Source organism: Suricata suricatta, chromosome 8 (assembly GCF_006229205.1).
Source record: "Suricata suricatta isolate VVHF042 chromosome 8, meerkat_22Aug2017_6uvM2_HiC, whole genome shotgun sequence".
NCBI classification, from domain to species: Eukaryota; Metazoa; Chordata; class Mammalia; order Carnivora; family Herpestidae; genus Suricata; species Suricata suricatta.
Genome location: NC_043707.1, coordinates 47,679,110 through 47,705,175, shown reverse-complemented (window position 1 = coordinate 47,705,175; position 26,066 = coordinate 47,679,110). Strand labels below are relative to the sequence as shown.

Below are 26,066 nucleotides of genomic sequence, written 5' to 3'. Positions count from 1 at the left end.
TTTGGTGCAATTAATACACAAACTATTAGGGCGTCTAATAAATTCTTCCAGAGAATGAAGGCCCAGGTGCTACGGTGTTGAGATAAAACAATCATTACCAATTTTAAAATATGTGGGGGAAAAGTTAGCAATGATACACATTTTTAAAATCAACACACAGAATACCCTCAACATTCTTAAAAATGCCATGAACACAGCTCAAGTGAGTTTCCAATGAGGAACGTATTTTCCAAAAAGTTTACATGTTAAAGTTTTAAGCATCTAAAATTTGTTTTAAATGCTTTCTCCTCTTAATTCAGTGTTCCCAGTTATATTGAAAAAATGGATGATTTCTCACCTAAATTGACGACATTCTTTGCCCAGAAGGTGGGATCACAATGGAAACGAATTGCTCCGTTAGCAGCAGGCACAGGGTCACATCGTGCTTTCAAAATATGGCGCAACTGGAAAGTAATCTTGAAGGGAAAAAATTTCCATTAGTCTTAAAAATTAAGTATACTTAAGAAAACACACATGATAAAAAGCTCGTGTAGCCCCACAAGGTCAATCTTAGATAAAACAGCTGTGTTTAAAAGACTACCTATGTTAGCAATCAAGTGCCCATTTCTGGCAGAAATGATGAATTATAATTGCTTTACGATATTAGGTATCCTCAGGACAGTAAATACTGTAGGAATCCATTTACATGAAATTCTGGAAAATAAGAGAAATGAGACTAATGGTTGCCTAGGGTCAGGAGTGGAGGGGAACAGGGAAACTTATGTGGGTAACGGAAATTTTCTTACTGCAGTGGTGGTTACACTGCAAAAATACCAAATCTAGACTTGAAACAAGTACAGTGCACTGAGTGCACGTGTCTGTATAAACCCAATGTAAAGACCTGTTTGTAAGTACAGTACGTGTCTCACCAGTCGCTTGCTGTACAGCAGAGCTGTGCTGCTGCCACTCGCGATTGCCCAGTTTGTGAAGTTCATTACATGCTTCACCTGCCGGGAAAGGCCTGTGATGTCATTCTGCTGCTGTAATAACTTCATCTGTCTTTCCTTTGTAACATTCTGAAACAGAACAAGAGTTCAGTGAAGACTTCTTTATGAAAAATCCAACTCATCATTTCTATTGCAAATGAACACAATACCTACGTTACTTTTTAAAATCGGAATTAAGATAGCAAGCACCTCATTATGTAATGAGCCTCTGATTAAAAGAAAAGTCACTAACAAAGGTGTTAGTTCCACTTTTACTTAGGTCTCAAAGCTAACAAAGGGACATTCTACATATAAAAATTAGTGTTAGCTGATGTCTCTCTTTTCCCTTTAGAAGATAAAATGTCTTTATTAAAAATAGTATCTAGGGGCACCTGGGTGGCTCAGTCAGTTAAGCGTCTGACCTCTGGCTTCAGCTCAGGTCATGATCTCATGGTTCATGAATTTGAGTCCTGCATCAGGCTCCAAGCTGACATCCCAGAGCCAGCCTGGGGTTCTCTCTCTCTCCCTCTCTTTTAATATAAGCAAACTTAAAAATAAGTAAATAAAAATAGCATCTATCAGGCTAATCCAATATACAGATTCTGTTGCATAATGAGCTGACCTTTAGAAATTTGATATAATCAACTCTACACTTTTTGGTCAAAGAAAATTTTGTGTTACCAGTGCCACCTACTGGTATAGCATGAAGCTTAAAGTTAAAATCTCTTCCTTCAAGTACTTTTAAAAGACAAAATGAGGAAGGTAAATTCAAAAGCTCTAAGAGTAGAGTTAAGGAACCTTCTGAAATAACAAAAGTTCATAAAGATCAAGAGAGTAAGTAAGAATTGAAGGACCAATCTGGGGAAAATAAACTACTTGACAACTAAACTTCCCAGGAGGGACCAGTGATACCCAACATACTCTGACATTTAGGATGCCAAACAAACTATCTACTTCGTACTTAAGTGTTTCTTGAATGCCTTAACTTGAATATTGGACAATTTTTTCCTAAGAAAACAAGTTGCCCATTTTATAATGTAAAACAATGGATAAAAGTATTCAACTGTTAGAAGCCTGATTCACAAGTTCCTGGAAATCATCCCTTCTACAAGGCATTGGAAAACCTGTGTTTTACAAAGTTTAAGAACATATCATACTAGAAAAATCTATTCCTTAAATTTGGCATGTTAGGAGTATGTGGCAGATTTATGATTCAGTATTTTTGTATATTTTAGCATTAAGAGGCATCTTTTCATTCAAAAGTTCTTGAAATGGTTTAAGAACATTATTTTCGACCTATAGTTACAATGTATTTGCAACAAGTTAAAAGGTTATCAAAAACAGTTGCTGCTCAGTGTTCTCCACTTACACAGTCTTTCTGAAAACAAAAAACTATTAGAGTTAAATGTGTCAGCTGAAGTACAACAGGAAAGAGACCTCCAACTTCAATGGTATGTGTGAGAGTACTTTTAATCTCCCAATTGTGTCTCAATAAAAAGATGTATTTCAAAAGACAGAAAGTCAGAAATAACACTGCCAACATAATTTCTTTTATTTGTATGTATGGAACTATGTGTCTAGTATTTTCTACAATAATCTATGAGGGAAGGGAACAAAAAAAATAATGGGTGAAAATTTTTGAGGTTACTAGTAATAGAAGTTAAAATCAGGTTCATAGCTTAAATTGCTACCAATGGTGCAGAAAACACAACCCCCTATCACCGGAACCTACTAAAGAGTACCTAATTTTGAGAACCGATGAACTGTGGTCAGTAGAGATGACTCTTTGTTTAAAACTTAATTTGGGTTTCACAAATTGACTGGATTCTTATCTGGAAACTTATATGTGCGTATTAGTCTTAAAATACGCAACAAGTTTAAAATTTATAAATTTCAAAATGAGCATTTTAGCAAAACTATGGAATGTTTTTAAAATAAAACACAAAATGACTCAAGCAGACCCCAGTATGAACTGAGTTAACTGAGGCCTATACTGCGGGATGAGGGGGAAGTAGCAGCTCATCTTGCTTTGTTTATATCACATTTTAGTAATAATTCTTTAATTCCTAAGAGGACAACACTATCTCCTAATTTATACCACTAAAATCAGTATTATTAAATTGGGCTGCAAATTAACTAACACAATAAAGCTGTATATTCCAAGAGAAAATGGAATAAAAATGTTTTTAATTTTCTTTACTTCCATACCCACCCCCCCCCCAACCAATCTAAAAGACCTTTCAATAAACATTAAAAACAGCTAAAGAGCAAGAGAAGCAGTTGTTTTTTTTGGCTTTGAACCGTACCTCTAGCTGCTGTAAGAGAGATTTTCCTTTCTTATTAATTTCATTGATAAGGGTGAAAATGGCCACTTTAATTTCCTGTTCTACTCGTTTGTTAGTCTCATTTACTTCTTTTATCCTGAATAAGAGAAATGCATCATTAGGTTATCAACTTACCCTATGTCTCTGAATCATCAACTGTTAAAGAAATTCATCCAACTGGGCACTTAAACAAGTAATTAAAATTAAAACCTTGTCAAAATGTACAACTTATGTTTCAGTAGACCTGAGCACTCGGTTTGGTCTAAACAAGTTATTTATACAAAGAATGGATTAAATATTTAGTAATTTAAATTAAATTCATAAAGGCTATTTTATTAATCTAGCTGGTAATCTCCTTTAGTTCCTGTGACATGAATACGATACATAAACATCTGACATCAACAACTGCTGTTTAGTGTTGAATCTGGCACATTGGGTCTACTTAATGTTTTTAAAACAATGTGCAAAAGAACAATGTTGCAAACACTAATTACTGAAACAATAAAAATTAAGCTTAGAAGCCTTTATTTTCACTTACAACTTAACCACTTCAAATGTGCCCCCTCCTTCCACATGTTCTTCTCAAAATAGTTTTCTTAGAGTATAGAATTAAGGGCATAAAACATTTTCAATTCATTTTTAAAAGAGTTAGGTGTTTCAGGTGCAAAAATGAAATAGCTGATATCTATTTCATGGGTGGGGAAGAATCCCACTGATATAAATATATAAAATGTTAAACAACCAAAAAAAGTGGCCTTCAACTTTTATACATTGTAACTTGTTTACAAACAATTATCTACACTTCCAACCTCTAACTTGGCTTTTCCAATTTGAGTAATAATAATATAATTTTCCCTCCTTTGTCTATACATCAGTGCTTGTTGGGGCACTTATTTGAAAATTTTATTCAATTTTATCCTTATTAAAAGTGATTGGAAGACATCGTTTTTAAAATAAGAATGCTGATTACTAATGATAATGTAGGATTCCAACTTAAAATGATTCAGCCAAACAGTGAAATCATTAAGCATGCTAAAAGCAGTGAACAGTTAGTCACTGTCAGACTCTCTTTCGTTTAAGCATGTCTGCTATATGTTTAACTGTGGAGAAAGAAATCAATGTACATTAAAAAATGGAGATATAGGTCATTATGTGTCTAAAGGGCAAGAATAATTGGAGATTTCAATACTTAAAAAAATCTTTTTCGAGATGAGATTAATTTCTCCAACACTTTGCAATTTCATAATACAAACTTCTTATTCTATCTCCTCTATACACAGATTAAGAAACATATCTATAAAATATAGATACAAAACTAAGGGAAGGCCATATGAATCAACTTCCCATCTGTGATTTACAAGACTGCTAGCTATCCTCTCCAATATCCCCCTTAACATATCAGCAGTGTTACTAAAACATCCTAATGTTTTCATAAGAATTAACCATCCATGATTAGTGTGTATAAAGTATATACAGTTCACCCTTGAGCAAAGTGGGAGCACCTACCCACACATAGTCAAAAATCCACGTATAACTTTTGACTCCCCAAAAGCTTAGCTAATAGCCTGTTGACCAGAAGCCTTACTGATAACACAAACAGCTGATTAACCCATAGCATATGTTATATGTATTATACACTGTGTTCTTACAATAAATAAAGCCAGCTAGAGAAAGGACAATGTTATATTTATCGGGGGGGGAAAATCTACACGTAAGTGGACCCACACAGTTCAAACCCATGTTTTTCAAGAGTCAACTATATTGTTACATATTATCTACAACCTTGGAAGTAGCATTTCCTTTTGGTATCACTTCTTAAGATGAAAGTTCTGCCACCTTACAGTCTAATGTATAATGTGCTATTCATTTATACATCTATTTAATATTTTTGAATATCTATTGCCATTTTAAATAAATTAATTTTAACATTCTAGAAGTACCTCAAAGTCTCAGTATTTCTGAAACTGAAAATTACTCATTAATCCTATTCATACCTCTAGGAATATACAGATTTTAATTATGCCAGTTCAAGTGTCCATTTTTCTATACCAAGAATCCTCACCTTGTTAATGTACTCACTTAATGGAACTTATTCCAACTTGCCTTATCAATAAATTGAGTTTATTTAGAAATGAACCTGAATAGAATCTTTAAATGCTGATGGTATTACTGATAAAAATAACAGCAACAGCCAAACTGTAAGGGTTTGCTATGTAGCACAAACTGTGCTATCCCTATGTCTTATAGTAAGAATACTGAGAGTAGTGTCTGTGAAAATGGTGGTTTTATAGGAGGCATTCTCCATACTCTCTCTTCTAGACTGTGTCTTCCACACAGTTAAAGTTTTCTAACTCAGTGCTACATATTAACTGCTTTTTTCGCCATTAACTAAGGCTTTACAAAGAATAGAGTTTTACTAACTATAAAATAGTTAAAGATGTAGCTTAAGAGTATTCAAAATTTTGGTGAATTAATTTTTAATTAACAAATATCATAATCCAAACTCAAACTTATACATATATTTACCCTTCCAAAAATATGTTTTCTATATACGCTTAATACAGACAGAAAACAAATTTAAACTGGGCCTAGTGTGTATAATAATTTTTAAAATGAAATTATGGTTTTAAGGCAACACATTTACCTGTTCTGCACCTGAGTAGCTGCAAAATGAACATAATTCTTCTTCTCAAGAAGCTTAGCCAGTAGATTCTCAATTGCACCTTTCTGGTTTTGAAAAGCTTCTTCAAGAAATTGATACCTTAAAACAAAAACAAACAAACAAAAAAACACATCTAAAGTAAAGAATATTTACTACTGAAATTCTTAAAATGAAGAATTGCTATATGACTCATTCTTGAGACCATACATAAATTATCTTCATTCTATGTTGGCTTCACCCACCTTACCTCATGAGCAACTTTTAACTACCAATCCTTTCCCTTCCAACCCAAGCTGAAGAAGCTATTGTTAAGAAAAATTTACTTAAAACCTGTTCAAGCACTGTTACATTAAAATTTTGATTCAGAATCACATTTAAAAAAAAAAAACCCAAATATTAGAGAAGTCTGTATACATTTTAAACCATAAAATATATAACATTACAGAAAATACTCTCAAAAGTAGGAAAACTACCCATAGTTTTAACATCATAAAACCACGACTATCACCATTGTATTTCTTAGTCTTTTTATTATACATTTTATTTTTTATTGTTATTTTTTAATGTTTACTTTTGAGAGAGTGAGAGAGCAAGAGACTTGAGCATAAACATGGGAGGAGCAGAGATAGAGGGAGACACAATATGAGGCAGCCTCTGGGTTCTGACTTTGGCTCAGGTCATGATCTCATGACCTTATGGATCAAGAGTTCGGGCCCTCATGAGCCCTCTGTTTCATATTCTGTGTCACTCTCTATCTGTGCCCAACCCCCACTCACACGGTCTTTTTCTCAAAAATAAACATTTAAAAAAATTTTTAATGAAAAATCAAATATTAGTGTAATCATAATGCATGTGCGATTTTACATCTGATTTTTATCTTGTCTTTACAATAATCACTTAAAATAATTTTTCAGCTCCCCATACTATATAGTCAAAAATTTCCAAAAGAGTTATATCACTGAAAAATCACCAATACCAGTTTTAATATAATTTTGTTAATGTGAGTGGTATGTTAATATTTCTTAATATAATTATAGTGAAAATTTGCATTCAATAGAAAAGACTATAGTTCTTTGGTCACTAGGAAGGTAGAATGGTTTTCTTTGCTAGTTTTATTTCCTTTGTGTAAATTGCTCATTAGGTCAACAAATATTTCTGGGATTCTTCTATACGTTAGGGATACCTGAGTAAAAAAATAAAGCCATTATTCTTATATTCTTGTAATAAAAAGGCACACATATGAAATGACACCATACTGTCATAAGAGCTATAACAGAAATATATACAGACTGCAACAAGAACATTGTGCTTAAGTCAGCTTTGATACCAAATAAAGCTTCACAGAGAAGTCAAAATAATACCTCTGATAAATACAGAAGCATATTTGGGGAACTACAAAGACTTCAATTCAGCCAATGAAAACCATGCAAAGGTCAGAATAGGAGATAACAGTTAATAAAATCCAGATTCAGACTGTGTAGGGCTGGGAATACAGTAATATTTGGATTCTATCTTCTCAGTAATGGGAAACCCTTGAAAATTTCTAACCAAGATGTAATAATCAGATTTATGTTCTAGGAAATTCATCAGACAGAGATATAAAAGGTAATCTGAAAAGAAAGAACAGGACGGATCAGCTATAACTCTATGACAGTAACTCAGATAAGGTATCAGAACACAATACCAGCTAGCATTAGCTGTACAAACCACCGGGGACAATGGACTCTGTTGGAGAAATCAGCACCTGTGATGATTTGGGAGTTTACATGGCTCTAGTTAAAGTAAGGTCCATAGTCCCTCCCCAATGTGGGCTCTTGCTCTCCCGAAAATAAATATATTTTTTAAATATGGGGGGGGGGCGCAAGATGGCAGAGAAGTACGGAACTCCCTAATTTTTGCCCGCCCACATCTATCAAACTAAGAAGGACTGAAGCCACAATACTCTGAGGAAAGTGACACAGAGGAAAAGACACAGAATCCACAAAGAAGGCAGCCTCAGAGGGCTACCTCAAGAAACAAGCCAAAGTACAGATGGTGGAGAGACCCAAATATCACTGAGTAGGTAAATAAAATAACCAAAGTCACAAAAGAGACAAAGAGACACCATTAAAAGAACACTTCCTGAATGGACAGGCACTGAACAGTCAATGAGCCTCCTTTAATATAGCAATACTCACAGGTGCAGAGTGCATAACAAGCTTTTAAAACTGACAAGAGGGGCGCCTGGGTGGCTCAGTCAGTTAAGTATCCGACTTAGGCTCAGGTCATGATCTCATAGTTTGTGGGTTTGAGTCCTGCGTCAGGCTCTGTGCTGACAGCTCAGAGCCTCGAGCCTGCTTCAGATTCTGTGTCTCCCTCTCACTGCCCCTCCCCTGCTCATGGTCTATTTCTGTCTCAATGATAAACAGAAAAACTCTCCTCTAAAGAAATTCGAGAAAAAGTAACAGCTACAGAACTGCTCAAAACTGATATAAGCAACATAACAAAGCAGGAATTTAGGACAATTGTCATAAAATTAATTGCTGGGCTTGAACAAAGCATGAAAGACAAAAGAGAAGCTACCAATTCAAAGACAAGTGACCTTAAAAATAGCCGTGATGAGTTTTAAAAAAATGCTATAAATGAAGTAAGTAAAATGGAGGCTGGCACTGCACAGACTGAAGTGGCAGAGAGGAGAATAGGTGAATTAGAAGACACTATTATAGAAAAAGAGGAAGCCAGGAAAAAGAGAACTTGATCCAGGAGCACAAAAGGAGAATTTAAGAATGGAGTGATACAATCAAGTGGAACAATACCTACATCATAGGAATTCCTGAAGAAGAAGAAAGAGGAAAAGGTCCTGAAGAGGTGCATGATTAAGTTATAGTTGAGAACTTCCCCAATCTGGGGAAGGAAATAGACATTGAAATCCAAGAGGCACAGAGATCTCCCCTCAGACATAACTTGAATCGACCTTCAGCATGACAGATCATAGTGAAACTGGAAAATACAAGGAGAAGGAGAGAATTCTGAAAGCAGCTAGGGATAAAAGGGCCCTAACATACAAAGGGAAACCTATCAGACCTATCTCCTGAAACTTGGCAGGCCAGAAAGGAATGGCAGGAAATCTTCAATGTGATGAACAGAAAAAATATGCAGCCAAGAATCCTTTACCCAACAAGCTTGTCATTCAGAATAGGAGAGATAAAGGTTTTCCCAAATAAACAAAAACTGAGAGAATTCATCACCACTAAACAAGCCCTGCAAGAAATCCTAAGAGGGACTCTATGAGGGAAATGTTACAAGGAATACAAGGTACCACAAACACCACTACAAGCATGAACGCTACAGAGGACACAATGAATCTAAACCCATATTTTTCAATAATAACAGTGAATGTAAATGGACTAAAGGCTCCAAATCAAACAACACAGGGTAGCAGAATGGATAAAAAAACAAAACCTATCTATTTGCTGTCTACAAAGACTCATTTTAGACCTGAAGACACCTTCAGATTCAAAGTGTCAGATGGAGAAATATCATCACGCAACTGGAAGTCAAAAGGCAGCCAAAGTAGCCATACTTATTTCAGACAAACTGGACTTGGAAGTAAAGACAGTAACAAAAGGATGAAGAAGGGCATTATATAATAATTACAGGGTCTCTCCATTAGGAAGAGCTAACAATTATAAACATCTATGCACCAAATTTGGCAGCACCCAAATACATAAAACAATCACAAACCGAAACAATCTTATTGATAAGAATGTTCTAATTGCAGGGGGTTTTAATACTTCACTTACAGCAATGGACAGATCAACTAGAAAGAAAATCAATGAAGAAACAATGGACCTGAATGACACATTGGGCCAGATGGATTTGATAGATATATTTAGAACTCTACATCCTGAGGCTAGGGAATTCACTTTCTTCTTGAGTGCGTAGGGCATATTCTTCAAGATAGATCACATACTGGGTTGTAAAGCAGCCCTCCATAAATATAAAAAAATTGAGATCATACCATGCACACTTTTAGATGACAGTGCTATGAAACTTGAAATCAATCACAGAAAAACATCTGGAAAACTTCCAAAAACATAAAGGTTAGAAACCACCCTATTAAAGAATGACTGGGCCAATCAGGCAATTAGAGAAGACATTTAAAAATATATGGAAACAAATAAAAATGAAAATACAACAATCCAAACTCTCTTGGATGCAGCAAAGACAGTCCTAAGAGGAAAGTACATTGCAATCCAGGCCTGTCTCAAGAAACCAGAAAAAGCGCAAATTTAAAATCTGACAGAGTACCTAAAGGAACTAGAAAGGGATCAGCAATAGCACCCCAAACCTGGCAGAAGAAAAGAAATAGTAAAGATCAGGGCAGAAACAAACAATATAGAATCAAAACAAAACAAAACAAAAAACAGTAGAACAGACCAATGAAACCACGAGCTGGTATTTTGAAAAAATAAACAAAATTGATAAACCTCTAGCCAGGCTCCTCAGAAAGAAAAGAGAGAACACCCAAATAGACAAAATCATGAATGAAAATGGATCTATTACAACCAATCCCTCAGAAATACAAGCAATCATCACGAAATACTATGAAAAATTATATGCCAACAAACTGGACAACGTAGGAAAAAATGGACAAATTCCTAAACACACATGCACTACCAAAATTCAAACAGGAAGAGATAGAAAACCTGAACAGACCCATAACTAGTGAAGAAATCAAATCAGTTATCAAAAATCTCCCAACGAATAAGAGCCTGGGGCGAGATGGCTTCCCTGGGGAATTCGACCAGACATTTAAAGCAGAGTTAATACCCATTCTTCTCAAGCTATTCCAAAAATTTGAAATAGAAGGAAAACTTCCAGATTCATTCTACAAAGCCAGCATCACTTTGATTCCCAAACCAGACAGAGACCCAACAAAAAAAGAGAACTAAAGACCAATATCCTTAATGACTAGAGATGCAAAAATACTCAACAAGATACTAGCAAATCAAATTCAACAACATAGAAAAAGAATTATCCACCATGATCAAGTGGGACTCATTCCTGGGTTACATGGATGGATCAATATTCACAAATCCATCAATGTGATACATCGTGTTAACAAAAGGAAGAAAACACATATGATACTGTGGATAGATGCAGAAAAAGCATTTGACAAAATACAGCATCCTTTCTTAATAAAAACCCTTGAGTAAGTTGGGATAGAAGGAACGTACTTAAACATCATAAAAGCCATATGTGAAAAGCTCACAGCTAATATCATCCTCAATGGGGAAAAACTGAGAGCTTTCCCCCAGAGATCAGGAACACGACAGGGGTGTCCACTCTCACCACTGTTGTTTAACATAGTGCTGGAAGTCCTAGCATCAGCAGTCAAGTCAACAGAAGGAAATAAAAGACATCAGAACTGGCAAAGATGAAGCCAAACTTTCACTTTTTGCAAATGACATGGTATTCTACATGGAAAACCCAACAGACTCCACCAGAAACCTTCTAGAACTGATCCATGAATTCAGCAAAGTTGATTTCATACAGAAATCAGTTGCATTTTTATATACCAATAATGAAGTAACAGAAAGAGAAATTAAGAAACTGATCCCATTCCCAATTATACCAAAAACCATAAAATATCTAGGAATAAACCTAACCAAAGATATAAAAGACCTGTATGATGAAAACTATAGAAAACTTATGAAGGAAATTGAAGACAAGACAAAGAAATGGAAAAACATTCCCTGCTCATGAATCGAAAAGAATAAACACTGTTAAAATGTCATTATTACCCAAAGCAATCCATACATTCAACGCAATCCCAATCAAAGTTGCACCAGCATTCTTCTCAAAGCTAGAACAAACTATCCTAAAATTCGTATGGAACCACAAAAGACCCCGAACAGCCAAAGTAATATTGAAGAAGAAAACCAAAACGGGAGGCATCACAATCCCAGACTTTAGCCTCTACTACAAAGCTGTCATCATCAAGACAGTATGGTACTGGCACAAAAACAGACACATAGGCCAATGGAATAGAGAACCCAGAACTGGACCCACAAATTTATAACCAATTAATCTTTGGCAAAGCACGAAAGAGTATCCAACGGGGGAAAAAAAACAGGTGGTGCTGGGAGAATTGGACAGCAACCTGCATAAGAATGAAACTAGACCACTTTCTTACACCATATGTGAAAATAAACTCAAAATGGATAAAGGACCTGAATGTGAGACAGGACACCATCAGAACCCTAGAGAAGAAAGCAGGAAACCGTCTCCTTGACTTCAACCACAGCAATTTCCTATCTGACACATCCCCAAAGGCAAGGGAATTAAAAGCAAAAATGAACTATTGGGACCTCATCAAGACAAAAAGCTTTTGCACTGCAAAGGAAACAATCAAGAAAACTAATAGGCTACGAATGGAATGGGAAAAGATAGTTGCAAATGACCTATGAGAGAAAGGGCTAGTATCCAAAATCTACAAGGAACTCACCAAACTCCACACCTGAAAAACAAATAATCCAGTGAAGAAATGGGCAGAAGACATGAATAGACACTTCTTCAAAGAGGACATCCAAACGGCCAACAGACACATGAAACGATGCTCAGCATCACTCATCATCAGGGAAATACAAATCAAAACCACACTGAGATACCACCTCACGCCAGTCAGAGTGGCTAAAATGAACAAATCAGGAGACTATAGATGCTGGCGAGAGTGTGGAGAGACGGGCACCCTCCTACACTGTTGGTGGGAATGTAAACTGGTGCAGCTGCTCTGGAAAACAGTGTGGAGGTTCCTCAAAAAATTAACAACAGAATTCCCCTGTGACCCAGCAACAGCACTGCTAGGGATTCACCAAAGGGATACAGAAGTGCTGATGCATAGGGGCACATGTACCCTAATGTTCACAGCAGCACTTCCAACAATAGCCAAATCATGGAAAGAGCCTAAATGTCCATCAACTGACGAATGGATCAAGAAGATGTGGTTTATCTATACAATGGAATACTATATGGCAATGAGAAAGAATGAAATCTGGCCATTCATGGCAACGTGGATGGACCTCGAGGGTGTCATGCTAAGTGAAATAAGTCAGGGAGAGAAGGACAGATACCATATGTTTTCACTAATAGGTCTAACAAGAGAAACTTAACTGAGGACCATGGGGAAGGGAAGGGGGGGGAAAGGGAGAGGGAGGAAGGCAAATCATGAGAGACTCCTAAATACTGAAAACAAACTGAGGGCTGAAGAGGGAGGAGGAAAGGGGAAGGGGGTGATGGTCATGGAGGAGGGCACTTGTGGGGAAGAGAACTGGGTGTTATATGGAAACCACCTTGACAATAAACTATTAAAAATTTTAAATAAAAATAAAATATTTTAGAAGAATCTATTTATAGCCAATTTTGTTAATATCCCCACCCACTCTATCCTCAAGATGACTTTGAAAGAAGCCCCAAACATCATATTATCTAAGCATCTATCAATGTACAGATAGCAACAGCAGCTGAGAACTTATGTTTTCAGGCACTTGTGCTAATAAGTATCTTACATGGATTCTCTCGTGTAATCTTTAGGCAAATGTACAATAATAATATTTATTTTACAGGACTGTTCTAAAAATTAAACTGATCAAAATACACAAAGCACTTAATAAACATAGTGCTTTATTTACTGAAGCACAGTAAGGGCTTAAAATTAGTTGTCACTGATGTTTTTAACAGTAATTTTAAATGATTTGCATTATAACAATGTAAAACCTCAATCCTTCTACAACAAAAAGCCTACTTTGCACATAAAGACCTCATGTTTTTAAGAAAATTTTAGGGGCGTCTGGGTGGCTCAGTTGGTAAGCTTCCAGCTTCAGCTCAGGTCATGATCTCATGGTTCAGGGGTTCGATTCCCGCGTCGGGCTCTGTGCTGACAGCTAGCTCAGAGCCTGGAGCCTGCTTCAGATTCTCTATCTCCCTCACTCTCTGACTCTCCCCTGCTCGCACGGTCTCTGTCTCTCAAAATAAATTTAAAAAAAAAAAAAAAAAGAAAAATTTAAAATGAGACTATGTTCCTTACTTAAGGCTCTGTATGAAAGGAAAATGGTAATAAGCCCTAAGATTTCAGGAAGAATTGCAGACAGTAAGGACTCTGAGCACTATGAGAACCTAAAAGGGTGGAAATTTCAAGAAAGCTTGGGGAAGATTCTCACATAAACAGAACAGGGAAAAAAGCCATCTATAATTAAATCTCAAAGGGCACACAGTGACACTAGCTGATATTGAAGTTATGTAAGACTTCAGTAGTACGACAGGCTATTACTCTCTAATGCTGTCTTCAAATTCATGAATCTTTTCTTCTATAATGTCTAATCTACTGTTAATCCCATTCAGAATCAAACAGAGAAAAAAATGGGGGTGGGAGAAGCAGAAGAATAGTGGGGACAACTGTAATAAGTCTAATATATGCATAACTGGCATCCCCAAATGGGAAGGGAGAGGAAAGAGGAAAAAATATTGGAAGAAATTATAATAATGGTGTAAACTTTTCCAAATTTGATAAAAAAAAATATAATCCTACAGACCTAAGAACTTCAACATCCTCCAAGCACAAGAAACATTAAGAAAATTACTCTAAACGTGTATTGTTTCCAAACTGCTTAAAGCCAATCAATAGTCTTAAAAGTGGCTGGAAGGAAACAAACAAACAAAAAAGATACATTATACACAGATGAATAAAAACAACAGACTTCTGGATGGAACCAGTGCAAGTGACAAGTATGAGCAGTATCTTTAAATTACTGAAAGAAAACCGTCAGCTATAGAATTCGTTATCCAACAAAATTACCTTTCAACAAAGGTGAGACTTTTAGGGACGACAAAGACACTCACTATTCTGATGTGATGATGCTTTCCCATGTGTACAGCTATACCACCACAGAAGAACTATGACCTCAGTGTAATGATGTAAAAAGAGTAAACACTTCTAAGGTACTAAAAAAAAGTTACAATAATGGTGTGGAAGACAGAAGGGAAACCCCTTACAAGCAGAAGCCACAAAACGCCACATACGTTGATTTTTAGACAAAGTGCACATCATCTGGTAGTCCAAAACAATGTTCCGGAAATGTAATGGCCCCAACTGGTAGTGCTTCTAGGCACTAGCAAAAGGCAATTCAATCCTTTAATGAGGAAAACATCATAATTCTAGACAAAGAATCTGCATAAGTAATTCTTCAAGGTAAACGAGAAGTTCATACTTTACAATAGCCATTTTATATATATATATATGCACATATATATACGCATATATATATATAAGAAATGAGTAAAAATCAACAGAAAATCAAAGAGGAAGAAAAGACTAATAGAAGCAAAATATTTATGTTTACTAAATTTAAAGAACGAAACAAGCTAGCAAATGGTCGGGGAACTATTTAAAAAGGTGAAGAAAGAATACAAAGGTGCTGTATACTGTTTTTGATAACACCCTGGGAATCTATAATTTCACATCTCAAAATAAAAAGGTATTAAGAGGGATGGTGTTTGGCTGACAGATTTTAACATTTTTAAATGCAATGGATATGACTTAATGGAAGTTTAATATGGCTAAAAAGAATATTTGTTAACTGAGGTTGTTCAGAAGAAAATGCCTATCTTGCATTTTGAAACCAAAAAAAAAGAGAGAGAGAGAGAAATATATAAGAGACACAAATAATGATTGAAGGTCTAATATACATCTAACTGACGTTCCAGAAGGAAAGACAAGAATGCAACAGATGCAGTACTTGGAGAGATTACTGACGAAAGACATAATCCAAAGATTGAGAAAACCAAACTAAATGAGGTAGTTTTAAAGAGCAGTCAGAAGGGGTGCCTGGATGACACAGTCGGTTGAGTGTCTGACTTTGGCTCAGGTCATGATCTCACGATTCGTGGGTTTGGGCCCCACGTCGGGCTCTGTGCTGACAGCTCAGAGCCTGGAGCCTGCTTCAGATTCTGTGTCTCCCTCTCTCTCTCTCTCTCTCTCTCTCTCTCTCTCCCCTACACGTGCTCTATCTCTCTCTCAAAAATAAGTAAACATTAAAAAAAGTTAAAAAAAAAAAAAGCAGTCAGAAAATGAAGACTGGTTGCCTTCAAAAGAAAAACGAAGTTTACTTAACAAAAAGAACAAGTAAGCAATGTGCTTATACAACCAACATGCTAACAACAAAAATTAACTGACAACCTTATACATAAAATGCTATACACAGCAAAAAAACTTCCAAAAGTGAGAACAAAGATACTTTTAGACAAACTGCAACACTAGACTTACTAAAGAAGATTCTAAAAGCAATAACCTTAAGGAAAGGGAAATGAATATAGATGGGAGGTATTAGAACCAAGAAGGAAAAAAGTAACAGACAAAACAGGCAAAGAAGTGGGATATCTCTAAGATACTATATATAATTAAGAATATTTGGCAACAGAGTGGTCCCTGGCTGGTTCAGTCCAGAGAGTGTGTGACTCTTCACCTGGGGGTTGTGAGTTCAAGCCCCATGATAACTGTATAGATTGCTTAAAAATATTTTTAAAAATGGGCATGTGGGTGGCTCAGTTGGATAAGCATCGACTTCAGCTCAGGTCATGATCTCACAGTTTGGGGGTTCAAGCCCTGCACTGGGCTCTGTAGTGACAGCTCAGAGTCTGGAGACTGCTTCGGATTCTGTGTCTCCCTTTCTCCCTCTCTCTTTGCCCCTTTCCTGCTCATACTCAGTCTCTCTCAAAAATGAACAAACATTTAAAAAAAATAATAAAACTAAAACAATGGATAAACTATAGCCAAGAGGTTCCCAAACTTTTGAATCTTGAGGCCATCTAGTGTTTCAGCAATGTTTTTCATAGAACTAAAAGAAATATCTAACTGTTCCAGGGTGCCTGGGTAGTGGGTAAGCAACCGACTCTTGGGTTTATGCTCAGATCATTATCTCACAACTTGTGAGTTCAAGCCCTACATCAGGCTCTGCATTGACAGCATGGAGCCTGCTTGGGATTCTCTGTAGCTGTCTTTCTCGCTGCCCCTCCTCCATTTGTGCTCTCTGTCTCTCTCTCAAAAATAAGTAAACATTTTAAAAAGAAAGAAGGGACACCTGGGTGGCTCAGTCATTTAAGCATCCAGTTCAGCTTGGGGAATGATCTCATTGTTTGTGGGTTCGAGCCCCATTTCGGGCTCTGTGCTGACAGCTCAGAGCCTGGAGCCTGATTCGAATTCTGTGTCTTCCCTTCTCTCAGTCCCTCCCCCACTCATGCTCTGTCTCTCTCTCTCCTTCAAAAATAAACAAACATTAAAAAAATTTTTTTTAAAGTTTCATTTATCAAGTGGTTAGATTAAAAAAATACACCAAAATCCAGATCTGTAAAGATATTCCTTACACTGTACTTTTAGCTACTTCTCTGTATATATGATATCGCGTTGTGACCTAAAACTTTTTTAAAGTATGCAGTTGTTAGTGATATGCACTGAATTCTTCAATTTGCCAGGAAGTAGTCAAAGGGTAGGGATGCCACCGTAAATAAGACAAAATATGGTTCTTTTCCTCCTTTCCTTACATTCTAAATAAGAAGAAACAAAAATTTATATAGAGTTGTGACTGAGAGGACATGAATGGGAAAATACTCTAGAATAGGAACACAGAAAAGAGTTCTTTAAGAATGTGTACTGAGATCACAAAGACAACAACCAAGGGTACCTGAGTGGCTCAGTCGCTTGAGCATCGGACTCTTGATTTTGGCTCAGATTATGATCCCAGGGTGGTGGAACTGAGCTACACATCAGGCTCCTCGCTGAATGTGGAGCCTGCTTAAAATTCTCTCCCACTCTGCCCCTCTCCCCTGCTCGCTTGCTCGCTCTCTCTCTCTCAAATTAAAAAAGAAAAATTAAAAATAAATGAATTAAATACATTTAAAAAAAATAGGAACCAGCCATGCAGAAATCATAGATGAAACCATGAATGATCAGAAGCATGTCTGCACTGCTGCAAAAGAAACTGACAGACTAATGCAATTTTTGCTTTTGTAACTATTTACCAATTAACATTTTTACCAACACACATCTCAACCTACCTGTCCCTTTGCTAAATGGATAGCTGATTACTCTGAATAGGTTTCTTTCTCATATCTTCTCTCCTAATATTCCTTCCGTTTAAGCTAACTCTTAGCAATACTCAATTCTTCTCTTTCCAGTCATAAATAATCATTCTGCAGGTATGTGAATCTAAGTCCTAGGAGTCTGACAGGCACACAACTATAATACTAAAAGTAACCTTCTCGTGCATGCGCATGCACGAGAGAGAGGGAGCGAGAGGGAGGAAGAGAGCAAAGGCACACACGCACGCAGCGGTGAGGGGGGTGCAGAGAGAGCCATGCAGTCTCAACCTCACGAACTGTGAAATTATGACCTGAGCCGAACTCAGATGCTGACTCAACTGCGCCACCCAGACACTCCTAAAATTAACTTTTTCCCTGCCAAACCAAAAGGAATGAGTATTATATTGATGTTAATTGCAAAAGTGTACTACTGAGCCATATATTCAACCTCAAGTCTTATACAGACTGTGAGGCTACACGACAGCAAGGACAATCTCATTTTTTTTATTATTGTACACGGTCAACACCTAGTATGGCACCTGGTATATGGTGAGGATTCAAATACCTACGAAACAAAGGAGCTGAATGGACACTGAATGAAGTTCAATAAACAAGCTGCTTTTCTCCAACAATATACCACACGAAAACAATATATTTGGATAGGAAATCTTGGTTGATTACCGTAATTCTGAATCCAGCTCCCTGAGAAAACTGATGGTACATGTGAATTTATGTATCATTTTTACCAGCAATTTGGATGTTATCTGAAATCTTTTGGAACTTTGCAAAAATTTACAGAGAAACTTAAAACCGAGCTTGGCAAATGTTATTTAAAGTAGAGGTTATTGACCTTTGCTGAGCAACAAAAACCACCTGGGGTGATCTGCCAGTATTTGTAAACTACTATAAAAATTTTTGATGCCCAGAATATAATTTAAGATTCTTATTTAACCAGTGTGCGGTATGACTATGGCATCAGTATTTTTTTTTTTAAAGCTCTCCAGATAGCTCTACATCAAGGATTGAAACACATCTGCTCTAAAGCTTATTTACCCATCTTATCTACTCCCCATTTATCTGTTTCTCAATATAAACACCTAATTACAAGAAAAGCAATTTATTAGGAAACTATTTTAGAGAAATTTCATGTATACAGTTCTATTCAACTGACTTCCGTCATAAACTATCTTGCTTTTTAACAAAAATGCCTGATACTATATTTTCAACACACTCCTCTTAAACCATAATGATCCTAAAAGACAATCTACAATACCCAACTACACACAAAACTTCAATTGGGGATTAAAAAAACATTAAGGTGGAACATACACGACATCCACTCTCAGCCATGACAGAATAACTGATACCAGGCTGGCCTGCCACCAGGGCCTACAAACTATAGTGTAGGAAAGTAATATGTGAAATTAGAACTACAGTTTTACATATATAATATATATACATATGTATTATATATATGAAAGAAATATCTGCAGCAACTATATCCAGTCATTGGACTACAGGCAGAAAAATTCTGCAGTCCTGTAGAGAGCCCCACCACAATTCTGTCTATTGAAAACTTCATGATAATTGGCACAGAGAACTGGAGACCAAACAAAGCCCAGAAGGCTCTCTGAGCTGAGGAGGCAGAAGTCAGAGTTTGGGACTACCGAGCAGCTGGAATCCGTGAACAGGGCACTGGAATGGAGGTGAAGCTGTGCAGGGTGAGGTTGCGGGTAGGAGGGAAAAAGACAAATAAATGAACTCCTCACAAGTCCCTGGCCAATATCTGGGCTGTACACACACAACATGAGATTATGCAAAGCTTAACAGCAGACCTTCCTGGCTCCCAGCAAGTGCAAGATCCTGACACCCCATTTTGTTCACTCTTCATGTTCTAAGCCATTTTTTTTTTAGGTTTATTTATTTTGAGAGTGACAGAGTGAGAAAGAGAAAGTGAGGGAATCGGTAGGGGAGGGGCAGAGAGAGGGAATCCCAAGCAGGCTCCACACTGTCAGCACAGAGCCTGATGCAAGGCTCACACTCATGAACTGAATGATGAGATCTTGACCCAAGCCAAAATCAAGAGTTAGATGCTTAACCAACTGAGCTACCCAGGCACCCCTAAGCCATTTAGCTTCATCCTGTTCACAGGGCTTTGCCCAGACCTACATCTGACCTTCACTATTTTTTTTTCACTGTCTCCAGACTAAATCTTTGTTCTCCCACTTTTCTACAATGACTTCCTTCACCTCCCACAGTTAGCTCCTGGGTTATCTTCTCCGTAAAACACCTATACCTCCCCCTTCCTTCTCTCTGGGACTAATGCTCTTTCCATCACACCGGAAGTGATGCACTGTAGTTGGTGACATACAGAGGTTTGACAAGGGTTTGACAAAGGAGGCTGACAGAGCGCAAAACATAAAGGAGCTCTGACTTTCAGATGGAGCAAGTGCAAGTGTAGAGTGAGCCATGAAAAGGAGCCCCTCCCTATGGGTCAGCTCTAAGCACCTTCCTTGCTTTGCCCTGGCCCAAGCCCTGGTGATGGTTAAGAGACAGAATTCCAGCTAAGCTAGTGGGGGGAAAGACTTTGTCCACCTCCCCGGGCAATCTACCTGAGAAACCAAAAAGGCCATACCTTAAAAGAAAAAAAAACTGTATTTGGAATAAATTCTATCCTAGAGCTATCCTGTCCCAACAAAGCCTAAAACCAAGCCCTCCCAAGATCTTCCCCAAACTAGAATTTAGAAGTTGAGTCCAACCAAGTTAGGCTTGGGAAATGCCTTGGGCTTTCCTTAGATCATCTCTTAAAAAACTGAAAACCAAGCTTATGTAAGATCAAGGTTATCAGTCAGTAATTTAACTCCCTGATAGAACAACAATCAATAGTCTACAAAGGAAAAGAAAAGAATCCAAAGTTTCTATGATGTGACAACCACAACACTCAAACCTCAATTTAAAAAATCACTAAGCATTCAAAGAAACAGTAAAATATAACTTAAAATTTTTTAAAAATGTACTCAATAGAAACTGACACCAAGATGGTTTAGATGTTATATTTAGCAAAGACTTTAAGTGCGTTTATACTTACTCAAAATTTAGGGGCATCTGGGTGGCTCAGTCAGTTAAGCATCCGACTCTTTAGGATTTTGGCTCAGGTCATGATTTTATGGCTCGTGAAATTAAGCTCTGCATTCAGCTCTATGCTGACAGCAGGGAGAAGAGGCCTGCTTAAGATTCTCATTCATTCATGCATTCATTCATTCATTCATTCATTCATTCTCTCTCTCCCCTCCTCCCTCCCTCTCAAAATAAGTAAATAAACTTAAAAAAACCCACAATCTATATGGAATCATCTTTTAGTGAATGAACTAATAAAAAATCTGAGCAGAGAAATTAAACTATAAAAAGAAAGATGGAAATTCTAGAAGAGTGCAATAACAAATAATTCACTGGATGGGCTTGGCAGCAAATGGAGATGGCTAAAGGATTAGTAAAAATTAATACAAATGAAAAGTTATAGAGTCTGGAAAAGAAGAAGTTAAAGGAAAATGATCAAAGGCTCAGGGACCTACGTGAGAAAAACAAGTAGCCAAATATACACATACATAATTCGGAGTTCTAGAAGCCCTCAATAATGAACACGGGGTAGGGTGGGGCGGGAGCTTAAGGAAATAATGGCCAACTTCCCAAATTTGATGAAAATCATAAACTTACAGACAAAGGTCAGTGAACCACATGCAGAATAAACAGAATATATACCTTAGAACATATGGTCAAATGGGGAAGACCAAAGAAAAAGAGAAAATCTTGAAAGCAGCTAGAGACACACCAGACAACACTCAGGGAAGAACAGTATGAACGGTATCATTAAAAACAAGAGAGGCCAGAATACATATAATGACTACTTTAGAATCTTAAAGAAAAAAAACCTGTCAAACCAGAATTCTATAACTCGCATAAACATTCATCTAAACTGAGGATTTTCTAATGAACATAAGCTGAGAATATTCACTGCAACACCCTACAAAACAATAAATAGGCTGAAGGACAGTCTTCAGGACAGAAAATGATAAAAGACGGTAACTCATATAAATAGGAAGATATAAAGAAAAACAAATGGTAATTAAGTAGAAAATTATGTATGATTAAATGATATGGCATTAATACAAAGGATGAGGGTTTGGAATTCTCCTTTTGTAAGGTTACTGTATTTGTAAAGTTACTAATGCAATACTGTAAGAAAGCTTTAAGTTAAAGCTGCATATCATTAGCCCTAGAGCAATCATTAAAAATAAGAGAGTTAGGGGCGCCTGGGTGGCTCGGTCGGTTAAGCGGCCGGCTTCGGCTCAGGTCATGATCTCACAGTTCGTGGGTTCGAGCCCCACATCAGGCTCTGTGCTGACAGCTCAGAGCCTGGAGCCTGCTTCAGATTCTGTGTCTCCCTCTCTCTCTGACCCTCCCCTGTTCACGCTGTCTCTCTCTGTCTCTCAAAAATAAATAAAAGACATTAAAAAAAATTTTTTAAAAATAAGAGAGTTAGAGTTTAAAAAGCTGAAAATGTTCAAGTCATGATCTCAAGCTTTGTGAATTTGAGCCCCATGTCAGGCTGATAGTGTGGAGCCTGCTTGAAATTCTCATCCCCGCCCCGTGCCCACTACCAATCCCCCATGCACACACATGTCTGCTCTCTTTCTCAAAAATAAATAAAATAAAGTTTTTAAAAAGGCTGAAAGTGGATGCAAAATGAAATATCGAAAACAGTTTATTATGTTGAAACACAGCAGGAAATACACACAGAGAAAAGAAAAATAAAAACGAAACTAAATGGTAAACTTAACCATACCAATAATTATACTAAATGTCATAGGATTAAACATTCTGATTAAAGGAACAGGGCCTCCAGAGAGCACCTGGCTGGCTAAGTGGGAAGAGCACGCAACTCGACTCTTGATCTCAGGGTCGTGCGTTTGAGCCCCATGTTGGGTGTAGAAATTACTTAAATAAATAAATACTTTTTAAAAAGAACAAGGAAGGAAGGAAGGAAAGGAAAAGAAACCAAGACAGGATAAGAAGAATTAGAAGTAAATAGAAAAATTGCAATTTTAAATACATTTATCAGAGTGATCTCATTGACAAAATTACATTTAAACAGACTTGATGGATGTATGGAAGTTAGTTGTGCAAACAAGTGGACCCAGAGTGTCCCAAACAGAGAAAACATCATCTCTGCCATGTTTTAGAAACAAGAAAGTACCGAGTGAGGGCGTAGTGTAGCAGCACAGGAAATATTAGCGTATTTTGACTTTCACGCTAAGCCGGAGAGCCACTGCAGGTTTTGAGGAGGGAGTGACTCAGACAGAAGACTGCTCCAGTAGTTAAGGATAAACTGAAGGAGGGTAGTGTTAGAAGTACGAAGACTGAGGCACTAATCCAGGCAAAAAATGATGACAGCTGAGGCCAGCCTAGTAGCAATGAGACTAATAGCAATGAAATAATAAGAAATTGTGAGGTACAGGGATATATTTTGAAGGGGAAGCCAAAAAGATGTTCTGATAAGTTTAAGTTTGGGTATGAGAAAATAGCAAAATCAACACTAGTGCCAAGATTTCTGGCTTAGGCAGTGGAAAATATGTGCCCGCCACAAACTAAGATAGGGCAAGGCTGCCAGTGAAAAAGACATGGAGTTAAGTGATCAGTTCTATTTTGGATATATTATATTTGAGAAAGCAGGCACTCAAGAAGACATGTTACAGTTTATAGAATAGATAAATCTGAAAGTTCAGGAGAGAATACTTAGCTAGAAATAGAATATGGACATCATCAGCATATGGATGGTATTTAAAGCCATAAATCTGTAGTGGTAGATAATGAAGTAATGCCTGCCACATCCAACATTAAGAGATGAAGAAAAATGAGCAAATGAAACAGAGAAGTAATCAGTGTGGTGGGAGGCAAACTAAAAGAATGTGGTCTCTTTGTAGCCAAGTAAATAATATGTATTAAGGGAATGATCAGCCATGTCAAATGTTGATCTGTCAAGCATTAAGATGATGACCAAGTAATGACCTCTAGATTTGGTAATTCAGTGGCCATTGGTGACCTTGCAAAGAACAATGTTGCTAAAATGCTGACAGAGAGAACAGATAGAAGAAATTAGGAGACCATGATTATAAGCAATCCTTTCAAAATATTTTGCTGCAAAGAGGAGTAGGAACAGCTGCCAGCAGTGAAAATGGGTTAAAGAGAAGGTTTTAAACATTTTCCTTCATTTTTAAGGGTGGAAGAAAAAAATAGCAGAATATTAAAGTACTGGTGGGAATAACTGCTAGACTGAAAATCTGACATTGACAGAGAAAGCCAAACTGCTGAGGCAATTTCCTCAACTGCCTAAGATGAGAAGGAATCTAAGTGTATAAGGAAAGAAACTGGCTTTATAGCAGAAGAGACTTCAACTAAGATAACAGACAAATGGAGAGCTGTGGGTGCGAGTGCTTGGTAAACACGAAGATGTGGTGGAGGAAGACTGAAGAAGTTCTTTGTATTGCCTCAGTCTTCTCAATGAAGCAGGAAGCAGGCCCAGTTTCCAGGAATGAGGATGGAGAACGAAATGTTGGACATCTAAGGCAGGAGACACTGCTAATGCGCGGCATGACTGCCAGCTAACACTGAGAGTCTACTTGACATAAGTGGTCATGAATTGAGAATAAGACTGGTTGGTGTCATGTGTTTTTTTCTCTCATGATGGTCAGCTGCATAAGCAAAGCATGACAGAAGGGAAGCTGGGTTTAATCAAGACTGTGGTTTTACCAAGAGAGTTCAACCAAGTGGGATGTAGGAGTCAAGACTAACTGTAACAGAGTAAAAATGACTAGCCTGAAGTTAAGCTGGAAAAGGGTTGAGAACATAAAGGAATGAGGTTAAATAAAAGAGTAGAGTAGTGGTATCAATAGACTAAAATAAAAGTCACTGAGTGAATAATTGTGGAAGTCTGATACTAAGCATAATGAGCGGGGAATGAAAAAAGATGTAATCAGAGAGGAATGCTTGAACTTGAATCCAATTATTGGAAATGCCAAGGTCTAGTGTAAAATCATGGATGGCAATGGAGTGACAGTGTAAAGGACACAAACTTTAAATTAAAAATAAATTTTTTTTTAATGTTTTTGTTTATTTTTGAGAGAGAGACAGCATGACCAGGGGAGGGTCAGAGAGAGAAGGAAACACAGGATCTGAAGACAGGCTCCAGGCTCTGAGCTAGCTGTCAGCAGAGAGCCCAACGTGGGGCTCGAACCCACAAACTGTGAGATTATGACCTGAGCCGAAACGAAGCTGGACATTTAACTGACTGAGCTTCGGACATTTAACCGACTGAGCCACCCAGGCGCCCCTAAATTTTTTTTTTAATGTTTTGTTTATTTTTGAGACAGAGACAGGGCATGAGGGGAGGAGGGGCAGAGAGACAGGAAGACACAGAATCCAAAGTAGGCTCTGAGCTATCAGCACAGAGCCTGACATGGGGCTCGAACCCACAAACGTGAGATTATGACCTGAGCTGAAGACTGAGCCCACCCAGGTGCCCCAAGGACACAAACTTTAGAAAGGAGGTCAAAGAACACAAAGACTAGAGTGTCTGAACAATCAAATCTTTGTATATTAAAACTGCCAGGAATTAAGATAACAGTAGTATCTATGGATGACCTCTGAGTTAGGAGCGATTTAAGAGCTGAAGTTGAATGACCAATAGGTTTTTTACAGGACAACATCAATGAGGAACAGAAATGATGATGTAGGATTAAAATTTGGAGATTTTTAGGGAGGAAGAATGATCTAAAAAATAGCAAAGAGAACAGCTACACGCCTCCAAGTCCAGAGATACATGAAATATCAAAGAAAAAATAGCCTCCAGTTAAGAATGCTGCAGGGGAAGCAGTGTCCTAGAGTTCTGTTTCCATGAAAGTGAAGGGGGCACAGAAAAGGATTAAAAAAGAGGCTGGAGAGAGA

General features: G+C 37.3%; 1 protein-coding gene across 1 annotated transcript in view; it reads right to left on the bottom strand.

Moving 5' to 3' along the window:
* Nucleotides 1-26,066, bottom strand: part of TRIM33 (tripartite motif containing 33) — a gene marked incomplete at its 5' end in the record, with an annotated part of 120,481 nt that overhangs the window by 27,522 nt on the left and 66,893 nt on the right. Inside the window, 4 exons of the mRNA XM_029945786.1 lie at nt 338-455; nt 909-1,055; nt 3,272-3,386; nt 5,934-6,050. Of these exons, the coding sequence (XP_029801646.1) occupies nt 338-455; nt 909-1,055; nt 3,272-3,386; nt 5,934-6,050 (497 nt within the window). The remainder of the gene's footprint in view (nt 1-337; nt 456-908; nt 1,056-3,271; nt 3,387-5,933; nt 6,051-26,066) is intronic.